Source organism: Pan troglodytes, chromosome 13 (genome assembly GCF_028858775.2).
Source record: "Pan troglodytes isolate AG18354 chromosome 13, NHGRI_mPanTro3-v2.0_pri, whole genome shotgun sequence".
NCBI lineage: Eukaryota > Metazoa > Chordata > Mammalia > Primates > Hominidae > Pan > Pan troglodytes.
In genome coordinates this window covers 143,887,821-143,914,184 of record NC_072411.2, presented here as the reverse complement: position 1 = coordinate 143,914,184, position 26,364 = coordinate 143,887,821, and the positions used below count along the sequence as shown (strand labels likewise).

The 26,364-nt window shown below is 48.3% G+C and overlaps 1 protein-coding gene across 2 annotated transcripts in view; it reads left to right on the top strand.

Annotated features, from left to right (window-relative positions):
• Window positions 1-23,619, top strand: part of THAP4 (THAP domain containing 4) — a 56,188-nt gene extending 32,569 nt beyond the window's left edge. For both annotated transcript variants that reach the window (XM_516210.8, XM_003309575.6), the window contains 3 exons: window positions 2,081-2,190; window positions 3,159-3,262; window positions 23,321-23,619. In XM_516210.8, coding sequence (XP_516210.6) covers window positions 2,081-2,190; window positions 3,159-3,262; window positions 23,321-23,440 — 334 coding nt within the window. In that variant the 3' untranslated portion in view covers window positions 23,441-23,619. The remainder of the gene's footprint in view (window positions 1-2,080; window positions 2,191-3,158; window positions 3,263-23,320) is intronic.
• The last annotated feature ends 2,745 nt before the right edge of the window (window positions 23,620-26,364 follow it).

The window sequence follows — 26,364 nt, the reverse complement described above, 5'->3', positions numbered from 1 at the left end:
CACAACTATATGTTAAGAATCTTATTAAACCAACTTGGTACTATTTGTCTAATGCCTAGCAGTTTCAGAACGGGGCTGGGCACCTGGCTCTCGGACCCCCAGCTCTGAGACCCTCCATCCCCTTTTAGAAGATCTCATTGTTTTTAAAAATATCTCATACCTTTTTATATTATTATTGATTGAATGCATGAGGTCAAAGTAATACATCTGCACATAAACCAAAAGGTGAGAATTCTGGGTAATACAAAATAACCCAGAACCCAAGCAGTCTTTTTTAAACTATAGATTATAACCCACGAAAAGGTCAGAAAGTCAATTTTGTGACTAGCATTCGAAGAAAAATGAACCAGAGTGGAAAATATATTTCAGTAAACGTGATGGTATGTGTGTTTGTGTGTGTGTCCTAGAATATGGTATAAATGTATTTCTTTGTCGGGGTTATGTTAGTGAGCATGTACCATTCTAGAAGGTATAGTACCATCACTAGCCCAACAGAAATTTATCTTGGCCCAGCACGGTGGCTCGTACCTGTAATCCCAGCACTTTGGGAGGCCAAGGCGGGTGGATCACTTGAGTCCAGGAGTCCAGGACCAGCCTGGGCAACACAGTGAGACCCTAAAAAAATTTGTTTTAATAAATAAATAAGTTTATCTTGGCCAGGTGCGGTGGCTGACGCCTGTAATCCCAGCACTTTGGGAGGTCAAGGCAGGTGGATCACTAGAAGTCAAGAGTTCGAGACCAGCCTGGCCAATGTGGTGAAATTGTGTCTTTACTAAAAAAAAATACAAAAATACAAAAATTAGCCGGGTGTGTGGCTGGGCACAGTGGCTCACACCTGTAATCCCAGCACTTTGAGAGGCTGAGGTGGGCAGATCACCTGAGGTTGGGAGTTCAAGATCAGCCTGACCAACATGGAGAAACCTGGTCTCTACTAAAATTACAAAATTAGCCGGGCATGGTGGTGCATGCCTGTAATCCCAGCTACTCGGTAAGGCTGAGGCAGGAGAATCGCTTGAACTCAGGAGGTGGAGGTTGCAGTGAGCCAAGATAGCGCCATAGCACTCCAGCCTGGGCAACAAGAGAGAAACTCTGTCTCAAAAAATAAATAAATAAATAAATAAATAAATTAGCCGGGTGTGGTGGGCGCCTGTAATCCCAGCTACTCAGGAGGCTGAGACAGGAGAATCATTTCAACCCAAGAAGCGGAGGTTTCAGTGAGCTGAGACCGCGACGAGCCTGGGTGACAGAGCAAAAAAATAAATAAATAAAGTTTATCTCTAAGAATCATAGAGATGGATTCCCTATAGAAACTCATAAGGTTGGTGAAATGATAAATGAGGCTTTTTTTTTTGGGGTTTGATTTTTTTGTTTTTATTTTTGTAGAAACAGGGTCTGTGTTGCCCAGCCCTGTCTCGAATTCCTAGGCTCAAGAGATCTACCCGACTGGGCCCCTGAAGTGCTGGGATTACGGCCTTGAGTCACCATGCCAGCGAGTTAGTTTTTAAGCCGTGGTTTTGTGCCCTCAGTTCAAGATGCAGGTGCCTGTCTTTTACTGTTGAGAATTTGCACTAATGATGAAGGGTGATAAGAAACCATACCATAACTCAGCACCTGTTCTGTTTTTTACCGTAGGAATTGATTAGATTCTTACACAAGAGCATAGCTCAAAAGAGAAAGATTGTGTTAGGGTGAGGTTTACTGCAAGGGAGTGCTGAGGGCTGACACTGTGTGAGGCCTGGGCTAACGGGCCCAGGGCAAGGATATGCCCTGAGGTGATTAAGAACAGTGCTGTCTTCAGGAGGTGAGGGTCAGCAGGTAAGACACAGCCAAAATGAGCAAGGTGCTGGAGGGGGCGGGCAGGTGTGTGGGCGTGGCTGGAACAGCCCGTCTTCAGGAGCTGAGGGTCAGCAGGTAAGACAGACACAGCCAAAATGAGCAAGGTGGTGGTAGGGGCAGACAGGTGTGCGGGTGTGGCTGGAGCAGCCACCTGGAGGGCAGCCTGGACAGTTCTGGCATCCACGCAGCCCACGCCATCTTGGAGGCCAGTGCCTGGGCTTCTCAACTCCAACTTCCCGTCCAGGTTCAACTCCTTCCACCCGGACACGCGCAAGCCGATGCACAGAGAGTGTGGCTTCATTCGCCTCAAGCCCGACACCAACAAGGTGGCCTTTGTCAGCGCCCAGAACACAGGTGAGGCCCAGCTTGCGGGGCGGGAGGGCTGGCCATGGGAGGCTGCTGCCTGCATTCGAAGCAGGGGTGCAGGGATGCCCATGTGCGACCCTGCTGAGGCATGTGCTGGTGGGGACCGTGGGGATGGCCCTGAGTGTTGAGAGTGGTCGTGGGAGCCTGCGGGGCCGACTGTGTAGCTGTAGGGGCCTCCTGCACACAGGTTGTGTGCGTGCAGCCCCCTGACCATGAGGGCCCGTTTACCCAGTGCCACATCTGCAGAAATGGCCATCAGCTGTGTGCATTCATTAGGAATTGCTGGAAAACAGGTTGGGCACAGTGGCTCACGCCTGTAATCCCAGCACTATGGGAGGCCTAGGTGGGCAGATCACTTGAGGTCAGGAGTTCAAGACCAGCCTGGCCAACATACTGAAATCCCGTCTCTACTAAAAATACAAAAATTAGCTGGGTGTGGTGGTGCATGCCTGTAATCCCAAGCCACTTGGGAGGCTGAGGCAGGAGAATCACTTGAACCTGGGAGGCAGAGGTTGCGGTGAGCCAAGAATGCGCCACTGCACTCCAGCCTGGGCAACAGAGCGAGATTCTGTCTCAAAAAAAAAAAGAAAAAAAAAACCAGCCTGCGTGACTCTAGATCAGTGTTTCTTCCTGGACGTCCATTCCCACCTGCAACTTCTGCCACTGTATGTGCTAGGGGTGGTTCTGCCAGGCTGATTGGTGGGTGGAGGTGGGAGGGCTGGGGCCCAGTCTGGAGAGGGTGGCCTTCCATAGAGCACCTGCCTGTGCTGTGAGGAGAGTTGTGGCTTTCCCTCCGTATCCACAGGGTGAAGTGGGGAGGAGGAGAAATATCGTTGCTTCCACAGCTGCAGAGTTGGGGCCTCCTGTGGAGTCCCGGCTTGCAGGCAAGGAGAGTCAAGGCTGCCTCTCTGCAAGCCGAGCAGCTGCTGGGTGAGCTGACTGCCCTTCCCTTGCAGGCGTGGTGGAAGTGGAGGAGGGCGAGGTGAACGGGCAGGAGCTGTGCATCGCATCCCACTCCATCGCCAGGATCTCCTTCGCCAAGGAGCCCCATGTAGAGCAGGTGAGCCCAGCCCTGCCCCCAGCACGCTCCTGTCTTGAATTTGCAGCGTCTGTGGAGTCAGCCTCTTCCTCCTCCGTGAGGTAGCGCGTGTCTTGCCACTGTGTCTCACGGGCCTGTCTTCACTGTCTCCTCCTTTTCCCGTCTCGGACCATCCAGGGTGGATGTTCCCTAAATTCATTGCCCCCTCCTCGGCTGGTCGGTGGTGTGGTTTTTTTGAGGTTTGTTGTTTGTCACAAACATCCTTTTGCATTTGGGTTGTCCACGTTTACAGGTATATCCATATCTATTGATAAATTTTTCCCAGTTAAATTGCTGGATCAAAGGATAGGTACATTTTAAATTTGATACACACTGTTAGATTGTATTTCTTCATGATTATCCTCCCACTATCTCTTGCATGAGGGCAGCTGGTTCCCTACTCCTTAACAACATGGTGTATTTTCAGAATTTCGGTCCTTTCAAATCTGAGAAATAAAAGATGAAATCTCACTCATGTTTTGAATCTAACTTAGAAGCAGGAGGGCTCATTCCCCATGCTCACTGGCCGTTTATGCTTCTTATTCTGTGCACTTGATATTTAAAGTCTTTGCCTGTTTTTCTATGGATTGTTCTTTTTTGAGGCGGAGTTTCGCTCTGTTGCCCAGGCTGGAATGCAAAGGTGGGATCTCGGCTCATCGCAACCACCGCCTCTCAGGTTCAAGCGATTCTCCTGCCTCGGCCTCCTGGGTAGCTGGGATTACAGGCATGCGCCACCACGCCTGGCTAATTTTGTATTATTAGTAGAGACAGGGTTTCTCCATGTTGGTCAGGCTGGTCTTGAATTCCTGACTTCAGGTGATCCACCCGCCTCAGCCTCCCAAAGTGCTGGGATTACAGGTATGAACAACCGTGCCTGGCCAGATTGTCCTTTTTTTTTTTAAAGATTTGTAGGAGCTTTCTGTATGCCATGGGTTAATCTGTTGTCTGCTTTATTTGTGACACATACTTCCCTAGTCTGTGGCCTGGTCCATGATGGGCTGTGCCCCACAGGTGCTCAGCTTTCCTGTTGTTGCCTCTGGGCTGTTTCCTTTACAATGTCTGGATTTGGGTTCTTGCTAAGGAAGTTGTTGTCCACTCCAAAATGATAAAACCACTCCAAAATGATAAAAATATTCTCTCATTTTCTTTCTTTTTTTTTTTTTTTTTTTGAGAAGGAGTCTCACTCTGTCACCCAGGCTGGAGTGCAGTGGAGCAATCTCGGCTCACTGCATGCTCTGCCTCCTGGGTTCACGCCATTCTCCTGCCTCAGCCTCCCGAGTAGCTGGGACTACAGGTGCCCGCCACCACACCCAGCTCATTTTTTTGTGTTTTTAGTAGAGACGGGGTTTCGCTGTGTTAGCCAGGATGGTCTCGATCTCCTGACCTTGTGATCCACCTGCCTCGGCCTCCCAAAATGCTAGGATTATAGGCGTGAGCCACCGCGCCCAGCCTGTTCTTTCATTTCTTGTATTCTTAAAGCTTTCCTTTTTACATTACCACCTAGACCTTTAATCTCTCTCACATTTGTTTTTTGAGTGACGCAGCGTATAATTCTAACTCTCCCAGATGAGTGACCCAGTGGTCCCAACACCATTCATCGAATTCCATCCTGACTCCACAGATTTGGAATGTCATACATACATTAAACCACATCCACATAAATATAGGGGTCTGTTTCTTTTTTTCTTTTTTCCTTTTTTTGAGAAGGAGTCTTGCTCTGTTGCCCAGGCTGGAGTGCAGTGGCACAATCTCAGCTCACTGTAGCCTCCACCTCTCGGGTTCAGGTGATTCTCCTGCCTCAGCCTCCCGAGTAGCTGGGATTACAGGCATGTGCCACCATGCCCAGCTAATTTTTGTATTTTTAGTAGCCATGTTGACCAGGCTGGTCACAAACTCCTGACCTCAAGTGATCCGCCTGCCTCAGCCTCCCAAGTGCTGGGATTACAGGCATGAGCCACTGTGCCCAGCCTTGTTTGTCTTTCTTCGTCTGCTTGTCCACTTCCTTACCAGTAACACATTTTTAGCTCTCACAGCTGTATATTACATGTTAATGTCTAAGGGAACGTTTCCCACATTTTTTCTCCAAATTTTCTTACTCATTCTTAAGCATTTCCTCTTCTAGATGAACTTTTGAATAAACATCTCAAGGCTTATAAAATGTACATCAAGACTGCATTGAATACATGAATGAATTTGGGTAGAATTGACATTTTCATGGGTAGCAATATGCAGCGTGACAGTGTATTACGGTGACTTTAGGTCATGTTTTGTGTATTTTAGTATATAGAAAAGCTTTATTTCTTTATAGTTTTAATTATACAGGTCTTGTACATTTCATGTTAGGGTAAACTCAAGTGTTTTATCATTTTTGTTGCTTGTAAATAGATTTTTTTCCCATTTAATCTTCAGATTGATTATTGATAATTGTGTGGACACTTCTGATTTCTCTGTGTCGAACTGGGCCACTGGTGTAACTTTCAGACAGCCAGGATCTTAGGCACAGCATGGATAGAACAACAGGCGTGAATGTTTGTTGCATGCTTGTCCCTGACTCTAGTGGAAATAGTTCTGTGTGTCACCACCTGTAAGATGCTCACTGTAGATTACTTACTGGTAGATAAGAAGGTAGCTTTTTTTTTTTTTTTTGAGACAGAGTCTCAATCTGTTGCCCAGGCTGGAATGCAGTGGCACGATCTCAGCTCACTGCAACCTCCGCCTCCTGAGTTCAAGCGATTCTCATGCCTCAGCCTCCCGAGTAGCTGGGGTTACAGGCATGCACCACCACACCCAGCTAATTTTTGTATTTTTAGTACAGATGGGGTTTCACCATGTTGGCCAGGCTGGTCTTGAATTCCTGATCTCAAGTGACCCACCCGGCTCAGCTTCCTAAAGTGTTGGGATTGGGCATGAGCCACTGCGCCCAGCCGGATAGCCTTTTTTTTAGTTGTAAAATTTTTCTACTTTTTTTTTTTTCCAGTGCAGGTGCGTATCTTGGTAAAGGTAGTCTTTTTCAGGTTAAGAAGATTCAGTTTCTAGTATGCCAAGAATTGTATTCAGAAATGAATTTTGAATTTCATCAAATGCTTTTATAACCTGTTGGGGATGAATCTGTTTTTCCCCCTTGTCTTCCTCTTGAAGCTGTTAATGCAGTCCTCACTGCAGGAGGTGAGTGGCCAGCAGGTGAGTGGGCATGACCTCCTGAGCTCCACCTCCTGTCCATCAGGTGGCAGCATTAGATTCTCATAGGAGCACGAACCCTGCTGTGAATTGTGCATATGAGGGATCTAGGTTTTGCTTCTAATGAGAATCTAATGCCTAATGATCTAAGATGGAACAGTTTCATCCCAAAACCACCCCCACCCCCACAGCTGTGGAAAAATTGTCTTCCATGAAACCAGTTCCTGGGGCCAAAAAGTTTGGGGACTGCTGTAATAAATTATATTAATAGCTCATCAGTGTTGGATCATGGTTGTTTTGGGGGATAACCCTGAGTTGTCATGATATGTTGTTTTTAGACATCATTGTCCATTTTGGTATTGGAGTTATTCACAGGCTAGCTGGGAGCTTCTTAGCTTTTGCAAATGTTCTCTGGCAAAGGGTGGCCCCGTGGGAGTTGGTCGGCCTCTCTGGGAAGGTATCTGGTAACCAGACCTAAGCTGTGCTTTTCCTTTGTTCCGTGACTGCTCGTCTCTCCACGTTCTTACTTGGCTCCATCTGCAAATTCATGTTCTCCTGCAAAAGTGTCCGTTTCATGAGGTTTTCAGAATTTTTGGAAGAAGTAATAGATACTGTTTTCTCTTGATCTGCTGTTCTATGTCACTTCTCTTTTACTGATGTTTTGTGTGTGTTTTCTCTTTTTCTTGATCATACTTGTCAGAGGTTATCTATTTTACCAGGGTTTTTTGGTTTTTTTTGTTTGCATGTTTATTTTTGCTAAATAACTAGATTTGGGTTTTATTAATTTAACAAAAAGTGGCTCTTTTTCTGCAAATAGAGGGAGGAGACAGAGACGATGGAGTTGCGAAGCCTGGGCGTGACGCTCAGGGGAAGGCTCTGTGCCATGCAGCCCCTGCACCCTGGGGGCTTTGGGGACCTCTACCGAGCGACTTAATGGACAGAAGCTGGAAGCACAACCTGAGGGGCTGGGCCTCCCCATTGGGTTGACATCAGCAGGACTGAGGAAGCCAGGAAGCACACACAGAAGGCAGGGACCTTGAGGCTAGAAGGAGAGCAGGAGGCAAGAAGAGCTGGGTCTTGGAGGGCCAGTCCTGCTAGGCTTGTGCGGGGGTGAAAGGAGCTGTCCCTGTTATTACAGTGTTGGGGGAATTTCCTGGGACTTTGTTTGTAGCCAAATACAAAGTCAGTGTTTATCATCTTTCCAATATGTATTGGGGGAAATGTGTCTTCCTTGTTAGGTTCAGAGTTCTGTAGCTTTATGTGCTGCATAAGGAAGTTTTCCAGCTGGGCGCAGTGGCTCACACCTCTAATCCCAGCACTTTGGGAGGCTGAGGCAGGTGGATTACCTGAGGTCAGGAGTTCGAGATCAGTCTGGCCAACATGGTGAAACCCTGTCTTTACTAAAAATACAAAAATTAGCCAGGCGTGATGGCGGGCGCTTGTAATCCCAGCTACTTGGGAGGCTGAAGCAGGAGAATCGCTTGAAACTGGTAGGCAGCGGAGGTTGCAGTGAGCCGAGATCGCGCCACTGCACTCCAGCCTGGGCGACAAGAGCGAAATTCCATCTTGGGGAAAAAAGAAGTTTCCTTCAGTGACGGACTGACAGACCCCACTTATGATGGTCAGGCCATAAGATTGTAATGGAGCTGAAAAATTTCTCACTTCATGAGTGAAAGAAGCCATCTAATGTAGCACAATTACTTTTTAAAAATAAAAATATGTTTATAAATTTAATGCAGCCTAACTGTACTGTATTTATAAAGTCTATGGTAGTGTACAGTCATGTCCTAGACCTTCACATTCACCCATCACTCACTCACTGACTCACCCAGAGCAACTGCCAGTCCCGCCAGCTCCACTCATGGTGCCTGCCCCAGACAGGTGGACTTTTTGTTGTTGTTGTTGTTTTTGAGATGGAGTCTCGCTTTGTGGCCCAGGCTGGAGTGCAGTGGCGCAGTCTCGGCTCACTGCAAGCTCCGTCTCCTGGGTTCACTCCATTCTCCTGCCTCAGCCTCCTGAGTAGCTGGGACTACAGGTGCGCGCCACCACGCCAGGCTAATTTCTTATATTTTTAGTAGAGTTGGGGTTTCACCGTGTTAGCCAGGATGGTCTCCATCTCCTGACCTCGTGATCTGCCCACCTCTGCCTCCCGAAGTGCTGGGATTACAGGCGTGAGCCACTGCGCCTGGGCGACAGGTGGACCTTTTTATCTTTTTTATTTTTTCCGCAAATGTTTTGAAGGCAACAATTTAGATTTTTTTTTCTTTCTTTTTTTTTTTTTTTTTTTTTGAGACAGAGTCTTGCTGTGTCACCCAGGCTGGAGTGCAGTGGCACAATCTCAGCTCACTGCAACCTCCGCCTCTGGGGTTCAAGCAATTCTCCTGCCTCAGACTCCTGAGTAGCTGGGATTATAGGCCCGCGCCACCACGCCAGGCTAATTTTTGTATTTTTAGTGGAGACGGGGTTTCACCATGTTGGTCAGGCTGGTCTCAAACTCCTGACTTCATGATCCGCCCACCTCAGCCTCTCAAAGTGCTGGGATTACAGGCATGAGCCATCACGCCTGGCCTAAACATCTTTTATACTGAATTTTTACTGCAGCTTTCCTATGTTTAGATGCACAAAGACTTTGCATTGTGTTACAGTTGCCTATAGTGTATATAGGACAGTCTGTCTACCGTACCTATACATATACACGTAACTATATGCTGTGCAGGTTTTTCTAGCTAAGGAGTCATGGGCTGTCCCAGAGAGCCGAAGTGTGGAGGAGGCCATTCCGTCTAGGTTTGTGTTGGAGGAGGCCATTCCATCTAGGTTTGTGTAGGTGCACGCTGTGATGTTTGCACAATGATGACATCACTGAATGGCACATTTCTCAGAATGTATCTGTCCTTAAGCAACCCGTGGCTGTTTGTCTTTAAATCAGACTTCCTAATCATGATTGAAATTCTCTTTGGCCCTTTTTTCTTCTTCATCTGTCAGTTTGTGAGTTCTGCTACGTAGTGTTCCCACTCAACTGACCCTTATTTCTTGTTCGTTAGAGGTAAACAGTCTCAACTCTTTGAACTGATTCATTTAGTTTTTAGCTCCATATTTAGCCATGAGGTGTGTTGATTGCTTCCTCTTAACATTGCTGACTACGCCTTACTGACCGAGCGTCTGCTCACCGTGGATGAAGAAGATTCTGCTCCCGTACCCAAGACCCCAACTCAGTTCCCATGCATGTCCTACTCCCGCCTTCCCGGAGAGTGTGTGTCCTGATTTTACTGGGTTGCCACTGTTACAGCCGAGTCCCCACGCTCACAGCCAGATCACGGGCTCCACGATGGCTGTTCCTTTTCCGTGTACCTTTTTTGAGTTAAAAATGTTATTTTTGTTTGTTTGTTTGCTTAGTGTTTACATGCTTATCCCTGAGTCAGCACCATGCGTTCTGCCGGTATCTAAAACTCAGCTTGGGTACTCAGATGTGATACCTGAATTCCACCTGCGGAACTCTCAGAGCTGCTTGATCTGCTCTGTTAAGACCAAGGAGTAGAGCTGCCGTCCTGAGACTCCCTCCCCACTACCCCCTTCTCTTGGAACTCCTGAAGTGGCCTTGTGTTTTCTGATCTCCCTTGCTTTTTCCTCCCGTCTCTTGCTCTGTTTTCTGGGAGGTTTCCTCGTTGTTGATGTCCAGTAGTTGTATGGAAGATTTTGTTCTGCTGTTGAACTCATACTCCCTGATCCCCCTTGTCTTCCATGCACCTCGTTCTTGGCGTCCTGTTCTCATTTCATTCATGGACACAATTTCTCCACCTCCCCAAGGACACTAATGGTAGACTTTGGTTTTCTTCTTCCTCCACCATACCTGTATTCCTTCCAAGCTGCCTTTTTTTTTTTTTTTTTTTGAGACGGAGTCTCGGTCTGTCGCCCAGGCTGGCATACAATGGCTTGATCTCAGCTCACTGCAACCTCCGCCTCCCGGCTTCAAGCGATTCTCCTGCCTCAGCCTCCCGAGTAGCTGGGATTACAGGCATGCGACACCATGTCTGGCTAATTTTTGTATTTTTAGTAGAGACAGGGTTTCACCATGTTGGCCAGGCTGGTCTCCAACTCCTGACCTCAAGTGATCTGCCCACCTCAGCCTCCCCAAAGTGTTGGGATTACAGGCATGAGCCACCGCGCCCGGCCTTTTTTTTTTTTTTGGAGACAGAGTCTCACTCTTGTCGCCCAGGCTGGCATGCAGTGGCATGATCTCGGCTCACTGCAACCTCTGCCTCCCAGGTTCAAGTGGTTCTCCTTCCTCAGCCTCCTAAGTAGCTGGGATTACAGGCTCATGCCACCATGCCTGCCTAAATTTTATATTTTTAGTAGAGACGGGGTTTCACCATGTTGGCCAGGCTGTTCTCAAACTCCTGACGTCAGGTGATCTGCCCTCCTCAGCCTCCCAGAATGCTGGGATTACAGGCGTGAGCCACTATGCCCCGCCCCAAGTTGCTTTTAATTTTATGTTTGTTTGTTTGTTTGTTTGTTTTGGTTCTGGATTGGATCTTATAGGCCACCTTTAGATGTCTGGGGTCCCTTGGACCACCCCCAGCCAGGTTCACTGGGAGGCCTCATAGGACGTGGCAGGAGCTGACTTATTACAGCAGAAGGACATGGAGCACGGTCAGCACAGGGCAGGGCACGGGGCAGAGTCTGGAGGAAACAGGTGTGAGCTTCCAGCATCCTTTCCACGTGCAGCCCACGGGACGCGCTCCATTGCCCAGCATCGCATTGTAGCGACAGGAGTGAAATGTCCCAACTAGGGAAGCCCTTCAGAACCTCAGTGCCCAGGGTCGTTCCGGGGCTGGTCTTGCAGCAGCCTCTGCCTGGTTCTTGCTCCCAGTGTCTGGGCACAGCTGAGGCCCAGATTCTCATGTCACCCTCTGCTGGTAGAGGGAGGCACAGTTGCCTCGGTACGGGGAGCTGGTGGTGGAAGCTGGGGAGTGACTGCTGCTGCCTTGTTTGTGTCCATGTTTGTTTGCCATATACCTGTCACTCAGCATGTCTCATGTATTTCTTCTTTTTTTTTTTTTTTTGAGACAGAGTTTCGCTCTTGTTGCCCAGGCTGGAGTGCAGTGGCGCCATCTCAGCTCATCGCAACCTCTGTCTCCTGGGTTCAAGCGATTTTCCTGCCTCAGCCTCCCGAGTAGCTGGGATTACAGGCACGTGCCATCATACTGGGCTAATTTAATATTTTTATTAAAGATGGGGTTTCTCCATGGTGGTCAGGCTGGTCTTGAACTCCTGACCTTAGGTGATCCGCCCAGCTCAGCCTCCCAATGTGCCAGGATTACAGATGTGAACCACCACACCCGGCTGTCTCATGTATTTTTAACAGCTTTTTAAAGATATAATGCAGGGCTGAGTGCGGTGGCTCACGCCTGTAATCCCAGCTCTGTAGGAGGCCAAGGTGGGCATATCGCCTGAGGTCAGGAATTCGAGACCAGCCTGGACAACATGGTGAAACCCCATCTCTACTAAGAATACAAAAAAATTAGCCAGGCGTGGTGACAGGCGCCTGTAATCCCAGCTACTGAGGAGGCTGAGGCAGGAGAATCGCTTGAACCTGGGAGGCAGAGGTTGCAATGAGCTGAGATGGCGCCACTGCACTCCAGCCTGGCGACCGAGCGAGACTCTGTTATCAGAAAAGAAAAAAAAAGATATTCACGTACTATTCAAATCGCTCACAGTGTGCAATTCTGTGGTTTTTAGTATGTTCACAGCACTGTGTACCCATCACTACAGTTAATTTCAGAACATTTATCTTCTGTGGCACAATCATAACTCACTGCAGCCTCAACCCCCCTGGACTCAGGTGATCCTCCCACCTCAGCCTCCTCAGTATCTGGGACTGCAAATGCACACCACCACACCTGGCTCATTTTTTTTGTTTGTTTTTGATTTGGGGTTTTTCTTTAAGAGAGGGTCTCATTCCATCACCTAGGCTGGAATACAGTAGCAAGATCTTGGCTCACTGCAACTTCTGGCTCCCAGGCTTGAGCGATCCTCCCACCTCGCCCTCCCAAGTAGCTGGGGCCACAGGTGTGCACCACCATGCCCGGTTTTTTTTTGTTGTTGTTTTGTTTTGTTTTTTGTATTTTTAGTAGAGATGGGGTCTTGCCACATTGCCCAGGCAGGTCTTGAACTCCTGAACTCAAGCAGTATACCCACCTGGGCCTCCCAAGATGCTGGGATTACAGGCATGAGCCACCTAATGAGCACGGCTACTTTATTTGTAGTTTTTGTAGAGACAAGCTTTTGCCATGTTGCCCAGGCTGGTCTCGAACTCCTGGGCTTAAGCAATCCTCCTGCCTTGGCCTCCCAAAGTGCTGGAATTACAGGCATAAGCCACAACCCCTGGCCAGAACATTTTTTATACCCCAAAAAGACACCTGGTACCCTTTAGCTGTCAGCCCCAACTTCCATCTCCCCCAACCCCTGGCTACCACTAATCTTCCTTCTCTGTAGATTGCCTGTCCTGAGCATTTCATAGAATTGGGGCCATAGACTGTCACTTAGTGTAAGGTTTCCAGGGTGTATCCAACTTGGAGCATGCCTCAGGCCTCACTCTTTTTCATGGCTGAATTATTCCATTGGTGATGTGCTGTATTTTGTTTATCCATTCCTCATTGACGGGCAAGTTGTTCGTTACTGAATCTTGGCTGTTAAGAAGAATACTGTGCCTCGCGTGGTGGCTCACGCCTGTACTCCCAACACTTTGTGGGGCTGAGGCAGGAGATCGCTTGAGCCCAGGAGTTCAAGACCAGCCTGGACAACATAGCAAAACCTGGTTTCACAAAATATACAAAAAGTAGCCGGGCTTGGGGAGGCATGCCTGTAGTTCCAGCTACTTGAGAGGGTGAGGTGGGAGAATCGCTTGAGCCTGGGAGCCGGAGGTTGCAGTGAGCAGTGATTGTGCCACTGCACTCCAGCCTGGGTGACAGAGTGAGACCCTGTCTCAAAGTAAATACATGAAATAATACTGAATTGCCTCTGAGACACATGTTCAAGCAAACCTGCTGTTTTCAGCCTTCATCCACGGCCACTCGTAGACACACTCAGGCCACGCCACGGAGCTTTTGTGGGGTGTAAGGCAGGCTGTTTGCCTGTCCCCAGTGCTGCATTCAGCCTCGGCCTTCCTGGGTCGGCTGTGTCAGGTCCCCGTGTGCGTCTCATTTCCAGCCCCTCACGTTCTGTGGCTGTGTGCCGCCTCCCCTCTTTCTCCTGTGGATTCACGCTGTGGACAGCATTCCTTCACTGCCATTCCAGTCGGGGGCTGTTGCGGGAGACACAGTGCTGTCCTCACCCGGGAGGCCTCACCTCAGAGCTCTGTGCCGGCTTGCTGGGTGAGCAAGATTTTCATCTACATTTTACCGTTTTTTAAAATTTTTTACTTTTTATTTTATTATTACTTTTTTTTAGACAGAGCCTTGCACTGTCGCCCAGGCTGGAGTGCAGCCGTGCGATCTCGGCTCACTGCAGCCTGCACCTCGTGGGCTCAAGCGATTCTCCCACATCTTCCTCCCAAGTAGCTGAGACTACAGGCGTTTACCACCACTCCCAGCTAATTTTTTGTATTTTTAATAGAGATGGAGGACTCACTTTGTTGCTCAGGCTGGTCTCAAACTCATGGCCTCAAGTGATCGACCTGCCTCAGCTTCCCAAAGTGCTGTGGTTATAGGTGTGAGCCACCGTGCCTGGCCAGCTTTTCCTTTTAAGATGCATGGTATTTGGGATTATTGTTTCTCTGTAGTGTGAGGTAGCAGTCCCATTTTCCCTTTTTCCCCGTACAGACGTCCCGTGGCCCTTGTTAGGCACTGTGGCCCCGCTGACTACTGTTTGGGGCATTTCCCTCCTTGGCTGTCAGGATTAATGCTGCCAGCCATAGCGTCAGACACGGTGTCTGCATGTGGATGCAGAGGCACCCGGTTTTTCCCCCTCGCTCTGGAGGAGCGGGCTGGAACCTCTCGAAGAGAGCGAGGCTTATGTTGGGGAAGTGAGGCTTTCCTTTAGCTGCTCCGTGGCATCTGGGGGATCAGGCTGGGATGGGACATGTGAGTGTCTTTACTGTTTGTGTGGGTGTTGGTGGGCATGGCCCAGACTGCAGGCCCCACAGAGGGTAGCAATGCCTCAATGAGCTGTGTACTGAGCCTGGTGGAGCCTGTGAGCTGCCGAGGGTCCCTGGCCAGCTTGCCCCAGGGACAGCTTGTCACTCATGTCCGGTGACTGAGCAGTGGTGGCACACCCCAGGGGAGAACTGAGTGTGTTGGAAGAGGCTCGTGTGACTCTTTTTGGGAGGGCCTGAGGGGTCCCCAGGCTCCCGCTGACCTGCACATTCCCTGTGCTGTGTGTGTCTGTGCTTTGTAACTTCAGGGCCCCATGCAGTCTGTGTAGCACGTGCCTTGCAGCAGCCCTGAGACGAGGCAGGTCCAGGCCAGGCCCCATTTTACAGTGAGGCTCAGAGAGGCCCCCAGCCTGGCAGAGCCTCCCCGCTTCCTGCCTTATGTGGGTGGCTCTGGACCTAGCTTTGCAGCCTGGGCTGCCACCAGTGACCTGTGAGCTTGAGCATCTTTTCACGTCGTTGCTGGGTCATCCTCCAGCAAGGTGCCTGTTCAGGTCTGGTGACCATTTCCACTGTGCCTTTTCTGGCTGACATGTCAGAGTTCTTTATATGATTTGAATAAAGCTCTGTTAGCTAAATGTGTTGCAAATAGCTTTTTCGGTCTGTGATTATCTTTTGAGTTTTACAAATTGTTTTTGAAGAACAGAGGTTCTGGATTTTATGTGGTTCAGTTTGCCAATCTCTTCCTTTATGGATTCTGTTTTTAATGTCTTAGTTAAGCAGTCTTTCCTCACTAACAGGTCAAAATATGTATTCTGAATTTTTCTGGAAGCTTCACAGTTCAACCTAAAATCTTTCCTTTAGGTCATTAATCCACCTGGGGTTGAGTTGTGTGTATAGTGTGAAGTGCTGTCCCCTCTCCTTCTTCTCAGATGAGGGCCAGCTACCCTGCACCCTGCCTGAAGAGCCCGGCCCCCCTGTTCACCCATGCAACTGCCCCCTGAGCCCCTCAGTATCCTTCATCAGGGGTCTGCTTCTCACCCTCTCTCTGGTTCCAGGCGGTCTGTTTGTCAGTCCCTGTGCCAGTACCACACTGTCTTCATTATCATGGCTTCTACTTTTTAAAAATCACCTCTATTGAGGTATACTTTATATGGAATAAATGCATACACTTCAGGTGTGCAGTTTGATACATTTGGACAAGCATATATAATCTTGTAACGCTGCCCCAGTCAAGACTGAGAACAGTCCCAGCACCCTAGAAAGTCCCTGTGCTCCGCAGGCAGCCCCCGCTGCCCTCTCAAGCCCCTGGCCCGGTTTCTGCCACTGTAGACCGAGCAGCTCTGAGTGTCCTAGTGCCCATCATCATCAGCCGAGCAGCTCTGAGTGTCCTAGTGCCCATCATCGTCAGCCGAGCAGTTCTGAGTGTCCTAGTGCCCATCATCGTCAGCCGAGCAGCTCTGAGTGTCCTAGTGCCCATCATCATCAGCCGAGCAGTTCTGTGTGTCCTAGTGCCCATCATCATCAGCCAAGCAGCTCTGAGTGTCCTAGTGCCCATCATCATCAGCCGAGCAGCTCTGAGTGTCCTAGTGCCCATCATCATCAGCCAGGCAGCTCTGAGTGTCCTAGTGCCCATCATCATCAGCCGAGCAGTTCTGAGTGTCCTAGTGCCCATGATCATCAGCCGAGCAGCTCTGAGTGTCCTAGTGCCCATCATCATCAGCCGGGCAGTTCTGTGTGTCCTAGTGCCCATCATCATCAGCCAAGCAGCTCTGAGTATCCTAGTGCCCATCATCGTCAGCCGGGCAGTTCTGTGTGTCCTAGTGCCCATTATCATCAGCCGAGCAGCTCTTGAGTGTCCTAGTGCCCATCATCGTCAGCCGGGCAGTTCTGTGTGTCCTAGTGCCCATTATCGTCAGCCGAGCAGCTCTGCGTGTCCTAGTGCCCATTATCATCAGCCGAGCAGCTCTGAGTGTCCTAGTGCCCCTCATCATCAGCCGGGCAGTTCTGAGTGTCCTAGTGCCCATGATCATCAGCCGGGCAGTTCTGTGTGTCCTAGTGCCCATTATCGTCAGCCGAGCAGCTCTGAGTGTCCTAGTGCCCATCATCGTCAGCTGGGCAGCTCTGAGTGTCCTACTGCCCATCATCATCAGCCGAGCAGCTCTGAGTGTCCTAGTGCCCATCATCGTCAGCCGGGCAGCTCTGAGTGTCCCAGTGCCCATCATCATCAGCCGAGCAGCTCTGTGTGTCCTAGTGCCCATCATCATCAGCCAAGCAGCTCTGAGTGTCCTAGTGCGCATTATCATCAGCCGAGCAGCTCTGAGTGTCCTAGTGCCCATTATCATCAGCCGGGCAGCTCTGAGTGTCCTAGTGCGCATTATCATCAGCCGAGCAGCTCTGAGTGTCCTAGTGCCCATTATCATCAGCCGAGCAGCTCTGCATGTCCTAGTGCCCATTATCATCAGCCGAGCAGCTCTGAGTGTCCTAGTGCGCATTATCATCAGCCGAGCAGCTCTGAGTGTCCTAGTGCCCATTATCATCAGCCGAGCAGCTCTGCATGTCCTAGTGCCCATTATCATCAGCCGAGCAGCTCTGAGTGTCCTAGTGCCCCTCATCATCAGCCGGGCAGTTCTGAGTGTCCTAGTGCCCCTCATCATCAGCCGGGCAGTTCTGAGTGTCCTAGTGCCCATGATCATCAGCCGGGCAGTTCTGTGTGTCCTAGTGCCCATTATCGTCAGCCGAGCAGCTCTGAGTGTCCGAGTGCCCATCATCGTCAGCCGGGCAGCTCTGAGTGTCCTACTGCCCATCATCGTCAGCCGAGCAGCTCTGAGTGTCCTAGTGCCCATCATCGTCAGCCGGGCAGCTCTGAGTGTCCCAGTGCCCATCATCATCAGCCGAGCAGCTCTGTGTGTCCTAGTGCCCATCATCATCAGCCGAGCAGCTCTGAGTGTCCTAGTGCGCATTATCATCAGCCGAGCAGCTCTGAGTGTCCTAGTGCCCATTATCATCAGCCGGGCAGCTCTGAGTGTCCTAGTGCGCATTATCATCAGCCGAGCAGCTCTGAGTGTCCTAGTGCCCATTATCATCAGCCGAGCAGCTCTGCATGTCCTAGTGCCCATTATCATCAGCCGAGCAGCTCTGAGTGTCCTAGTGTGCATTATCATCAGCCGAGCAGCTCTGAGTGTCCTAGTGCCCATTATCATCAGCCGAGCAGCTCTGCATGTCCTAGTGCCCCTCATCATCAGCCGAGCAGCTCTGAGTGTCCTAGTGCCCCTCATCATCAGCCGGGCAGTTCTGAGTGTCCTAGTGCCCCTCATCATCAGCCGGGCAGTTCTGAGTGTCCTAGTGCCCATTATCATCAGCCGGGCAGCTCTGAGTGTCCTAGTGCCCCTCATCATCAGCCGGGCAGTTCTGTGTGTCCTAGTGCCCATGATCATCAGCCGAGCAGCTCTGAGTGTCCTAGTGCCCCTCATCATCAGCCGAGCAGCTCTGAGTGTCCTAGTGCCCATCATCATCAGCCGAGCAGCTCTGAGTGTCCTAGTGCCCATCATTATCATCAGTGGAGTCACAGCACAGAACTCATTTGTTTCCGGTCTCCTTTCCTCACTGAAACGCTCTCAAGATTCAGCCGTTCTGCTGCATGTGCCACGTCTGCTTGTTGCTGTGTGGTGGTCCACCAGTGAACTTGTCAGTTTTGTTTATCCTTTCTGTTGATGGATGTTTATTTTATTTGTTTCCAGTTCCGGGCTATTAGGAATAAAGCTGTAAGCATGTGTAGACCTAACTTTGTGTGGACACATGTTTTTTTTTCCTCTTGGGTGCATACCTGGGATTGGAACTGCTGGGTTCTGTGGTAAGCACCAATCTCTTCCAGAGTGGCTGTCCCCCTTGACACCCCAGCAAGGTTGTCCCACAGCCTCGCCAAGGGTTGGCCTTTGAGTTTTATCCTGGCCACTACAGGGTGGTATTTCATTGTGATGTTAATTTGCACTTCCCTGCTGAGTAACGATGCTGCTCATCTTTTTGTTGTACTTATTTGCCGCTTGTATTTCTTGTTTTGTGAAATGAACATTCAGATTTTTTGCCCATTTGTTTAAGTGTTTGTTTTATTCCGAGTTGTAAGAGTCTGTTGTTTGTTCTGGGTATAAGTCCTTTATCAGGTGCACTTGCCAACACGATATTCCTATCCTGTGCCTTGCCTTTCTGTTTCCTAGACAGTACCATTTGAAGAACCAAATGTTGTTTTTTTTTGGGGGGGGGTGGGGGGTTTCTTTTCTTTTCTTTTCTTTTGAGACATTGTTTGCTCTTGTTGCCCAGGCTGGAATGCAATGGCCTGATCTCAGCTCACTGCAACCTCTACCTCCCAGATTCAAGCGATTATCCTCTCTCAGCCTCCCAAGTAGCTCGCATTACAGGCTCCCACCACCATGGCCGGCTAATTTTTTGTATTTCTAGTAAAGACAGGGTTTCACCATGTTGGCCAGGCCGGTCTCAACCTGACGTCAGGTGATCCACCCTCCTTGGTCTCCCAAAGCGCTGAGATGACAGGCGTGAGCCACCATGTGCAGTCTAGAACCAAATGTTTTAATTCTGTTACCATTTTTTTTCTCTAGTCAGTGCTTTTTGTGTCCTGTCTTAAAATTTTTCACCTAGCCCAGGCAGCAAAGATTTTCACCTGCATTTTCTTCAAGAAGTTTTATAGTTTTACTTTAAGATATATGCTATTTGGAATTGCTATTTCTAGATGGTATGAGGTAGTAGTCACATTTTTTCCATTTTTCCTCATACAGATACCTCGTTTCCAGCACCATTTGTTGAAAAGAGAACCCTTAACTTATTAAAGTATGCGGTGCTTTTGTCGAAAATCAACTCACTTTGTGTGTGTGGTTCTTCCCCAGGACTCTCTCTTCTGTCCCACTCTTCCCTGTTTCGGTCTTTATACTGTTACCATGCTGTCTTGATCACTGTAGCTTTATATTGAATCAGGTGATAGAAGTTACCCAACTTTTCTTCTTTTTCTTTTTTCCAAAATTGTTTTGGCTATCCTAGGACCCTTTGCATTTCCATATGAATTTCAGAATCAGCTTGTCAGTTTCTAGAAACATTTTCATTGGAACTACTTGAATTTCTAAATTAATTTGGGAAGAAGTGCCATCTTAGGCAAACTGAGTCCTCCAATCCAGTGCCATGGTAAGGTGCTCCATTTATTTAGATCAGTCTCATCCTATATTTTCTTGTAGTTTTCAACATATTGGTTTTGCACACATTTTGTTAAATTTATTCCTACATATTTTGTGGTTTGGGATGCTATTATAAATGATTTTTTAATTTTCCACTTATTTGTTGCAAGTATATAGAAGTACAATTAGCTGTTGTATATTGATCTCGTATCATGTGACTTTGTTAAATTCATTCATTTCTGTAGTTTGTTTCTTTCTTTTTCTTCTTTTCCTTCCCTCCCTCCCTCCCTTCCTTCCTTCCTTCCTTCTTTTCTCTCCTTTTTTCTTTTTTCTTTCAATAAAAACAAGGTCTTCTGTGTTGCCCAGGCTGGAGTACAGTGGCTATTCTCTAGTGATTTTTTTCTTTTTTTCTTTTTTTTTGAGATGGAGTTTCTCTCTTGTTGCCCAGGGTGGAGTGCAGTGGCGCAATCTTGGCTCACTGCAACCCCCACCTCGCCAGTTCAAGTGATTCTCCTGTCTCACCCTCCCGAGTAGCTGGGATTAAAGGCATGTGCCACCACACCCAGCTAATTTTGTAGTGATTTTTTTTTCTTTGAACAGGGTTATTTAGAGATATGTTACTTATTTTCCAAATAATTGAGAATTTTTTAAATAGATTCTGTTGCTCAGGATTTTTCATTCAATTCTATAAGGCCCAGACAACATACCCTCTAATATTTTAGTCTGTTAAAAAATGTTGGAGACTTATTTTACGCCCCAGTATATGGCCTAACTTCATGAATATTTCATGTACACTTAATGAATGTAGCATTCAATAGTTATAAAAGTCCCCTCCGCAAGCTGGAAACCCTGGGATGCCAGTGTCATGGTTCAGTCCAAGTCCAAAGGCTTCAGAACCAGGGAAGTCAGTGGTGTCACTCTTGGTCCTGGGCCAAAGGCCTCAGAGCCCTGAGGAGAGAGGAGGTGCTGGTGACATCTGGGAGTCCAAAGGTCGGGGGGCCTGGAGGTGTCCAAGGACAGGGGAGGAAGAGTGTATCCCAGCTCCAGCAAACAGATGGACATATTCGCCTTATCTTTGTTTTTATTTTATCTGGGCCCCCAGCCTATTAGATGGTGCCCACCCTCATGGAGGGTAGATCTTCCTCACCTGGTCAGTCACCTCAGGAAACATCTTCTCAGACATACTCAAAATAATCCTTTACCGGGTTTCTAGGTGTTCCTTAATCGGCCACCTTTGACCTTTGACACCTAAAATTAACCATGACACCCACACCCACCTCTGGCTGCTTTCAAGTTTCTATTTTCTTGCCTTTGATTATCAGCCAAAGTTTTGCTGTGATATAATTAGAATTTGTGGCTTGATATATTTTGTTAGGCTCAGAAAATTGGCCATGAGCTTTTCAAATATTGCTTGTGTTCTGTTGTCTTTCCTATCTTCTTCTGGGTCTCTGGTTACACATGTGTTCAGTCTTTTGCAATTTTCAATGTGTCCCTTATGCTTTCATCCATATTTTCCATTATTCTCTAAGCTTCAATGTGGATATTTCCTACTGATCATTTTCCATTTTACTAATCCTTTCTTCATCTGTGTCTAATCTGTTTATTTCATTATTGGGGCCTCAATTTGAGTTATTATGTTTTTCAGTTGTAGAATTTATATTTTAATCTTTTTGATAAATTCTGATTACCTGCAGAAATTCTCCATATTGTCTTCTAATAACTCCAATATTGGTATCCCGTGGGTGAGGGTGGGGGAGGTGTCTATTTCCTGTTTTTTCTTTTGATCTTATCTCCTAATAACCTAAGGAGTTTTTCTTTTTTTCATGGATTCTAGACAATATGTATGAAAAATTGTAGAGATGACTTGAGGCTTCCTTTGATGTTATCCTCACCAAAGAGCAGTTCTGTGCTTCTGCCTGTTGGTCAAGGATGGACAGCTCGTGTTCAGTAGAGGCTGAGCTGGTTTGAAACTGGACTTCCCAGCCTGTTTCTGGTTAACTCTTACTCCTGGGATGGGACCCTTCAGGGACCCCACCCAAAGCTGGGGTGCTTTTTTTTTTTTTTTTTTTCTCTTGAGATGGAGTCTCGCTCTGTTGCTCAGGCTGGAGTGCAGTGGCGCGATCTTGGCTCACTGCAAGCTCCGCCTCCTGGGTTCACGCCATTCTCCTGCCTCAGCCTCCTGAGTAGCTGGGACTACAGGCACCCGCCACCACACCCAGCTAATATTTTTTTGTATTTTTAGTAGAGACGGGGTTTCACCCTGTTAGCCAGGATGGTCTCGATCTCCTTACCTCGTGATCCGCCCGCCTCGGCCTCCCAAAGTGCTGGGATTACAGGCGTGAACCACCGTGCCCAACCTCAGGGTGCTTTTTTTCTTTCTTTTTCTTTTTCTTTTCTTTTTTTTTTTTTTTCTGAGAAGGAGTCTTGCTCTGTCACCCAGGCTGAAGTGCAGTGGCATGATCTCGGTTCACTGCAACCTCCACCTCTTGGGTTCAAGCAATTCTGCTGCCTCAGCTTCCCGAGTAGCTGGGACTACATGTGCATACCACCATGCCCGGCTGCGCCTTTCCTCCTAGACGGACACTGAATTCCAGTGTTTGTCCCTCCAGCTCCATGAGTCTGAGAAGGCCCCACTTAGCTTCTCAGCCTCTTAGCTACCACATCCCTCTCAGCCTCCACCCCTTGAACCCCTTGACTTCCGGGCAGCAAAAGCATTGGGGCCAGTTGCTCCAAATTGGGTCTCACCTCCACACTTCCTTCTCCTTGGGGTGCTGGTCCTCGCTGACTTGGTGGTTCTCTGACACCTTTAAAGAAACTTCTTAAAACCTGGGTTGTTATCTGCAAGAGGGTCGGTCAGTTACAGAGTAGTCAGCCATGGCCATAAGCAGAACTCCGTTTCATCCACTTCTGGTGCCCCCCCCACATGACCCCCCACACATCTGGGGCACTAGAGAGATAGTGCCCATCAGAGAATTGTCTTTTGACAGTGGTCACTCTCACAATTTGCCGGCAAACATTCTGGGCATACAGGGCTGACTCATTCGGGACTTAGCTGCCATAGGCTTGGATTCTTGTTGGAAACAGCTGCTATAATTTATTCTGATGAATTACTGTTCCAAAGATGGTATTTCTGAGCTTTCCAAGAACACATTGGACATCAGTTCTAGTTACAGTGAAAGTGGGAGGCAGTGGAGAAGGGAAGCATTGGAAGCTCAGCACTTGTCTGATCAGGTGTATAATTTGTAGAGACCAAAAAAAGGTGACTTCTCCCATCCAAGTACTAACCAGGCCCGACCCTCCTTAGCTTCCGAGGTCAGACGAGATCAGGTGCGTTCAGGGTGGTATGGCCGTCGACAAAAAAGGTGACTTCTAAATAAACAATCCCTGTGTTCACCTGGTGGTCTTCTGGAGGCAGCTGAAGGGCACCTGGATTGTGACATGCCCAGGGGCCCTGGGCTGTGTGTCTATCCTCCTCTGGCAGGGCCACTGCCTGGCTCACAGCCCGTGATGAGTGTGTGGCATGCAATGGGCACACAGGCATTGATTGAATCTTTTGAAGATAAAACTAAGGTATTTTTGTTTCATTCTCCTGCTCAGATTACCCGGAAGTTCAGGCTGAATTCTGAAGGCAAACTTGAACAGACAGTCTCCATGGCAACCACTACACAGCCAATGACTCAGCATCTTCACGTCACCTACAAGAAGGTGACCCCGTAAACCTAGAGCTTCTGGAGCCCTCAGGAGGGCCTGGCTACTGTGTCTCAACGGTTCGGCTCCTTGACAGACAGTCCCTGCAGCAGAAGTGGGTGTGGCCGTGAGCCTCTGCAGGCTCAAGAGTGTTGTCCAGATGTTTCTGTACTGGCATAGAAAAACCAAATAAAAGGCCTTTATTTTTATGGCTGAGGATTTTGAATATTATCACTTGCGTAGGCTGTACATTTTTTTTTATCTGCTGATGTTTGTTTTCCAAAGTGTTCCCTAAGAAATTAAGAAGGGGGCTGGGTGTGGTGGCTCACGCCTGTAATCCCAGTACTATGGGAGACCAAGGCTGGCGGATCACCTAAGGTCAGGAGTTCGAGACCAGCCTGACCAACATGGAGAAACCCCGTCTCTACTTAAAATACAAAAAATTAGCCAGGTGTGGTGGTGCATGCCTATAATCCTGGCTACTCGGGAGGCTAAGGCAGGAGAATCGCTTGAACCCAGGAGTTGGAGGTTGCAGTGAGCCAAGATCGCACCACTGCACTCCAGCCTGGGAGACAAGAGCAAGACTCTGTCTGGGAAAAAAAAAAAAAAAGAAATTAAGAAGGGATGAATCTCTTTCCTTTTCTTTCTTCTTACAGTTTTGACAAGATCTAAAATATTTGTAAATCTTCTATAGAGTTGGCAGGGCGCAGTGGCTCACGCCTGTAATCCCAGCACTTTGGGAGGCCAAGGCGAGGAAATAGCTTGAAGCCAGGAGTTTGGGACCAGCCTGGGCAACAATGGCAAAACCCCATCCCTACAAAAAAAAAATAGAAATATTAGCCGAGTATGGTGGTCCATGCCTGTGGTCCCACCTACTCAGAAGGCTGAGGTGGGAGGATCCCTGGAGCCTGGGTGGTGGAGGTTGCAGTGAACCAAGATCACACCACTGCACTCCAACTTGGGTGACAGAGCAAGACCCTGTCTCCAAAAAAAAAAGATGGCAGTCATTTTCTCATTACTTTTAAAGAGCCGAGTCTATATTTTCCTACAGATGGAGCATTCCCAAGAGGCTAGCTGTGATCTTAACATCATCATGTAAGTTTTAGTTTGTAACTCTAATACAGCTTTTGTTTTTGTGGGGTTTTTTTCACTATGAAAGTTTCCAAACATACACTAAACCCTTGTACCTGTCACCCAGCTTCAGCACCTGCCAGCATTTTGCCCAAAGCACTTCCATCTTTTCCTCCCCCACTTCTGCGGGAATACACGTAAGCAAATTCCAGACATATTGTCACTTGCCCCTAAATCCTTTGGTATGCATCCCAAAACAACACAAAGCCATTTTCTTTCTCTTAACTCATCGCCGTATCAGAAGTCTCAGCAGGCACATGGAGACGAGGCTACACGGGTGTTGGGAAGCAGTCAGAAGAGGTAGCACACAGGCTGCGCAGGGTTAACATCCAGGGTAGCAACCGCAGGTACCACCTCCAGGGCTTGGGGACAAAAAGTATTACCAGGGTGGGGTTTCAGGGACCTCAGAGCTTACAGGATGTGCTTGGTTCTCGCAAGAGGGGCAGGAGGGCCTAGGACTGTACTCCAGGAGCCAAGGGGGCACCAAGGGACCTGGTGGCTGGGCTCAGAGCTGTCTCTGCTCCCAAAGTGATGCTGAAATAACCTGGGAACACCAGGGAGGTCCCAGCCCCAACTCCGGCATCCAAGGCTCCTGCACGCCCAGCTGGAAGGGCGTGTGGAAGGGCAGCACTCAGGGCAGAGCACAGACAAGCCAAGAGACAAGAAGTCAATAACTGACGGCACGGTGCTGTTTTCACAAAATGCATAAGAATTCTGTAATGTTCTCTAACAGTCCTATTCGTATTTCCCTTACTGCCTAAGAAATATCCTCACACGATCGGATTATCAAAGCTTTATTCACGTTTGTGTTTGGCTACAAAGTCTTTTAGGATCCTTTTGATCCTAAAAGTCCCCCTCTTCCCTCCCCTGTGCCCTTGACTTGTTGGTGAAGCTGGTCACTTGTCCTCGAAGGTGTCCCCAGTCTGGACTTAGCATCCTCCTTGTAGTGTTTAACTTGTTCCTCTGTCCCCTCTATATCCTGTCGTCTGGAAGTTGGATCTAAAGTTGTGGCTGGAATCACACCCGGACGGTGCTCAGTTCCTCGTGTCACAGCCTCATGTCCAATTGTGTCACTTTGTTGAAGCATTAATAAGCTTGGATGGCGACAGCCTGACCCCTTTATCGGCAGTTTCCCCTCAACTGTTCCCCTGACAGTTTTGCCACCTGTGGGTGACCATTGCTAGAACCAGAACCTTCACTGGGACTGCAGAATTCTCATCTTCTGTCTCATTAGAAGGACATTTAGTGGCTGGAATTCTCTCAGACCTTCCCTTTATCCATTAGGGTAAGTCAGGTTACCCTGAAGTGCGTTCATACTAGAAAGGCAGCATAAGCACTTAATTATTTCCCTTTAATGATCAATTTTTGGAATGTCCTGGCACCCTCCAGTGGTGCCAAAGGACTGGGAGTTCCTCACACCACTGCACTTACCCTTCCCGCTTCCCTACTCATGTTATGAGCTTAATGCTTTCATGTATACAGTCTGTCCTCAGTATCCACAGGGGTGCACTACAGGACCCACACGGGTACCAAAATCAGATGCTCGAGTCTCTTGTATAAAATGGCATGGGATTTGCATGCAACTTATGCACATTCTCACATATACCTTAAGTCATCTCTAGATTGCTTATAATACCTGATACAGTGTAAGTGCTCTGTGCACAGTTGTTATACTGTATATTTTTTGGGTTTTTTATTGTGGGCTTTTGGGGAATATTTTTATTTTTATTTATTTATTTATTTATTTTTTGAGACGGAGTCTCGCTCTGTTGCTGAGGCTGAAGTGCAGTGGTGCGATCTCGGCTTACTGCAAGCTCCGCCTC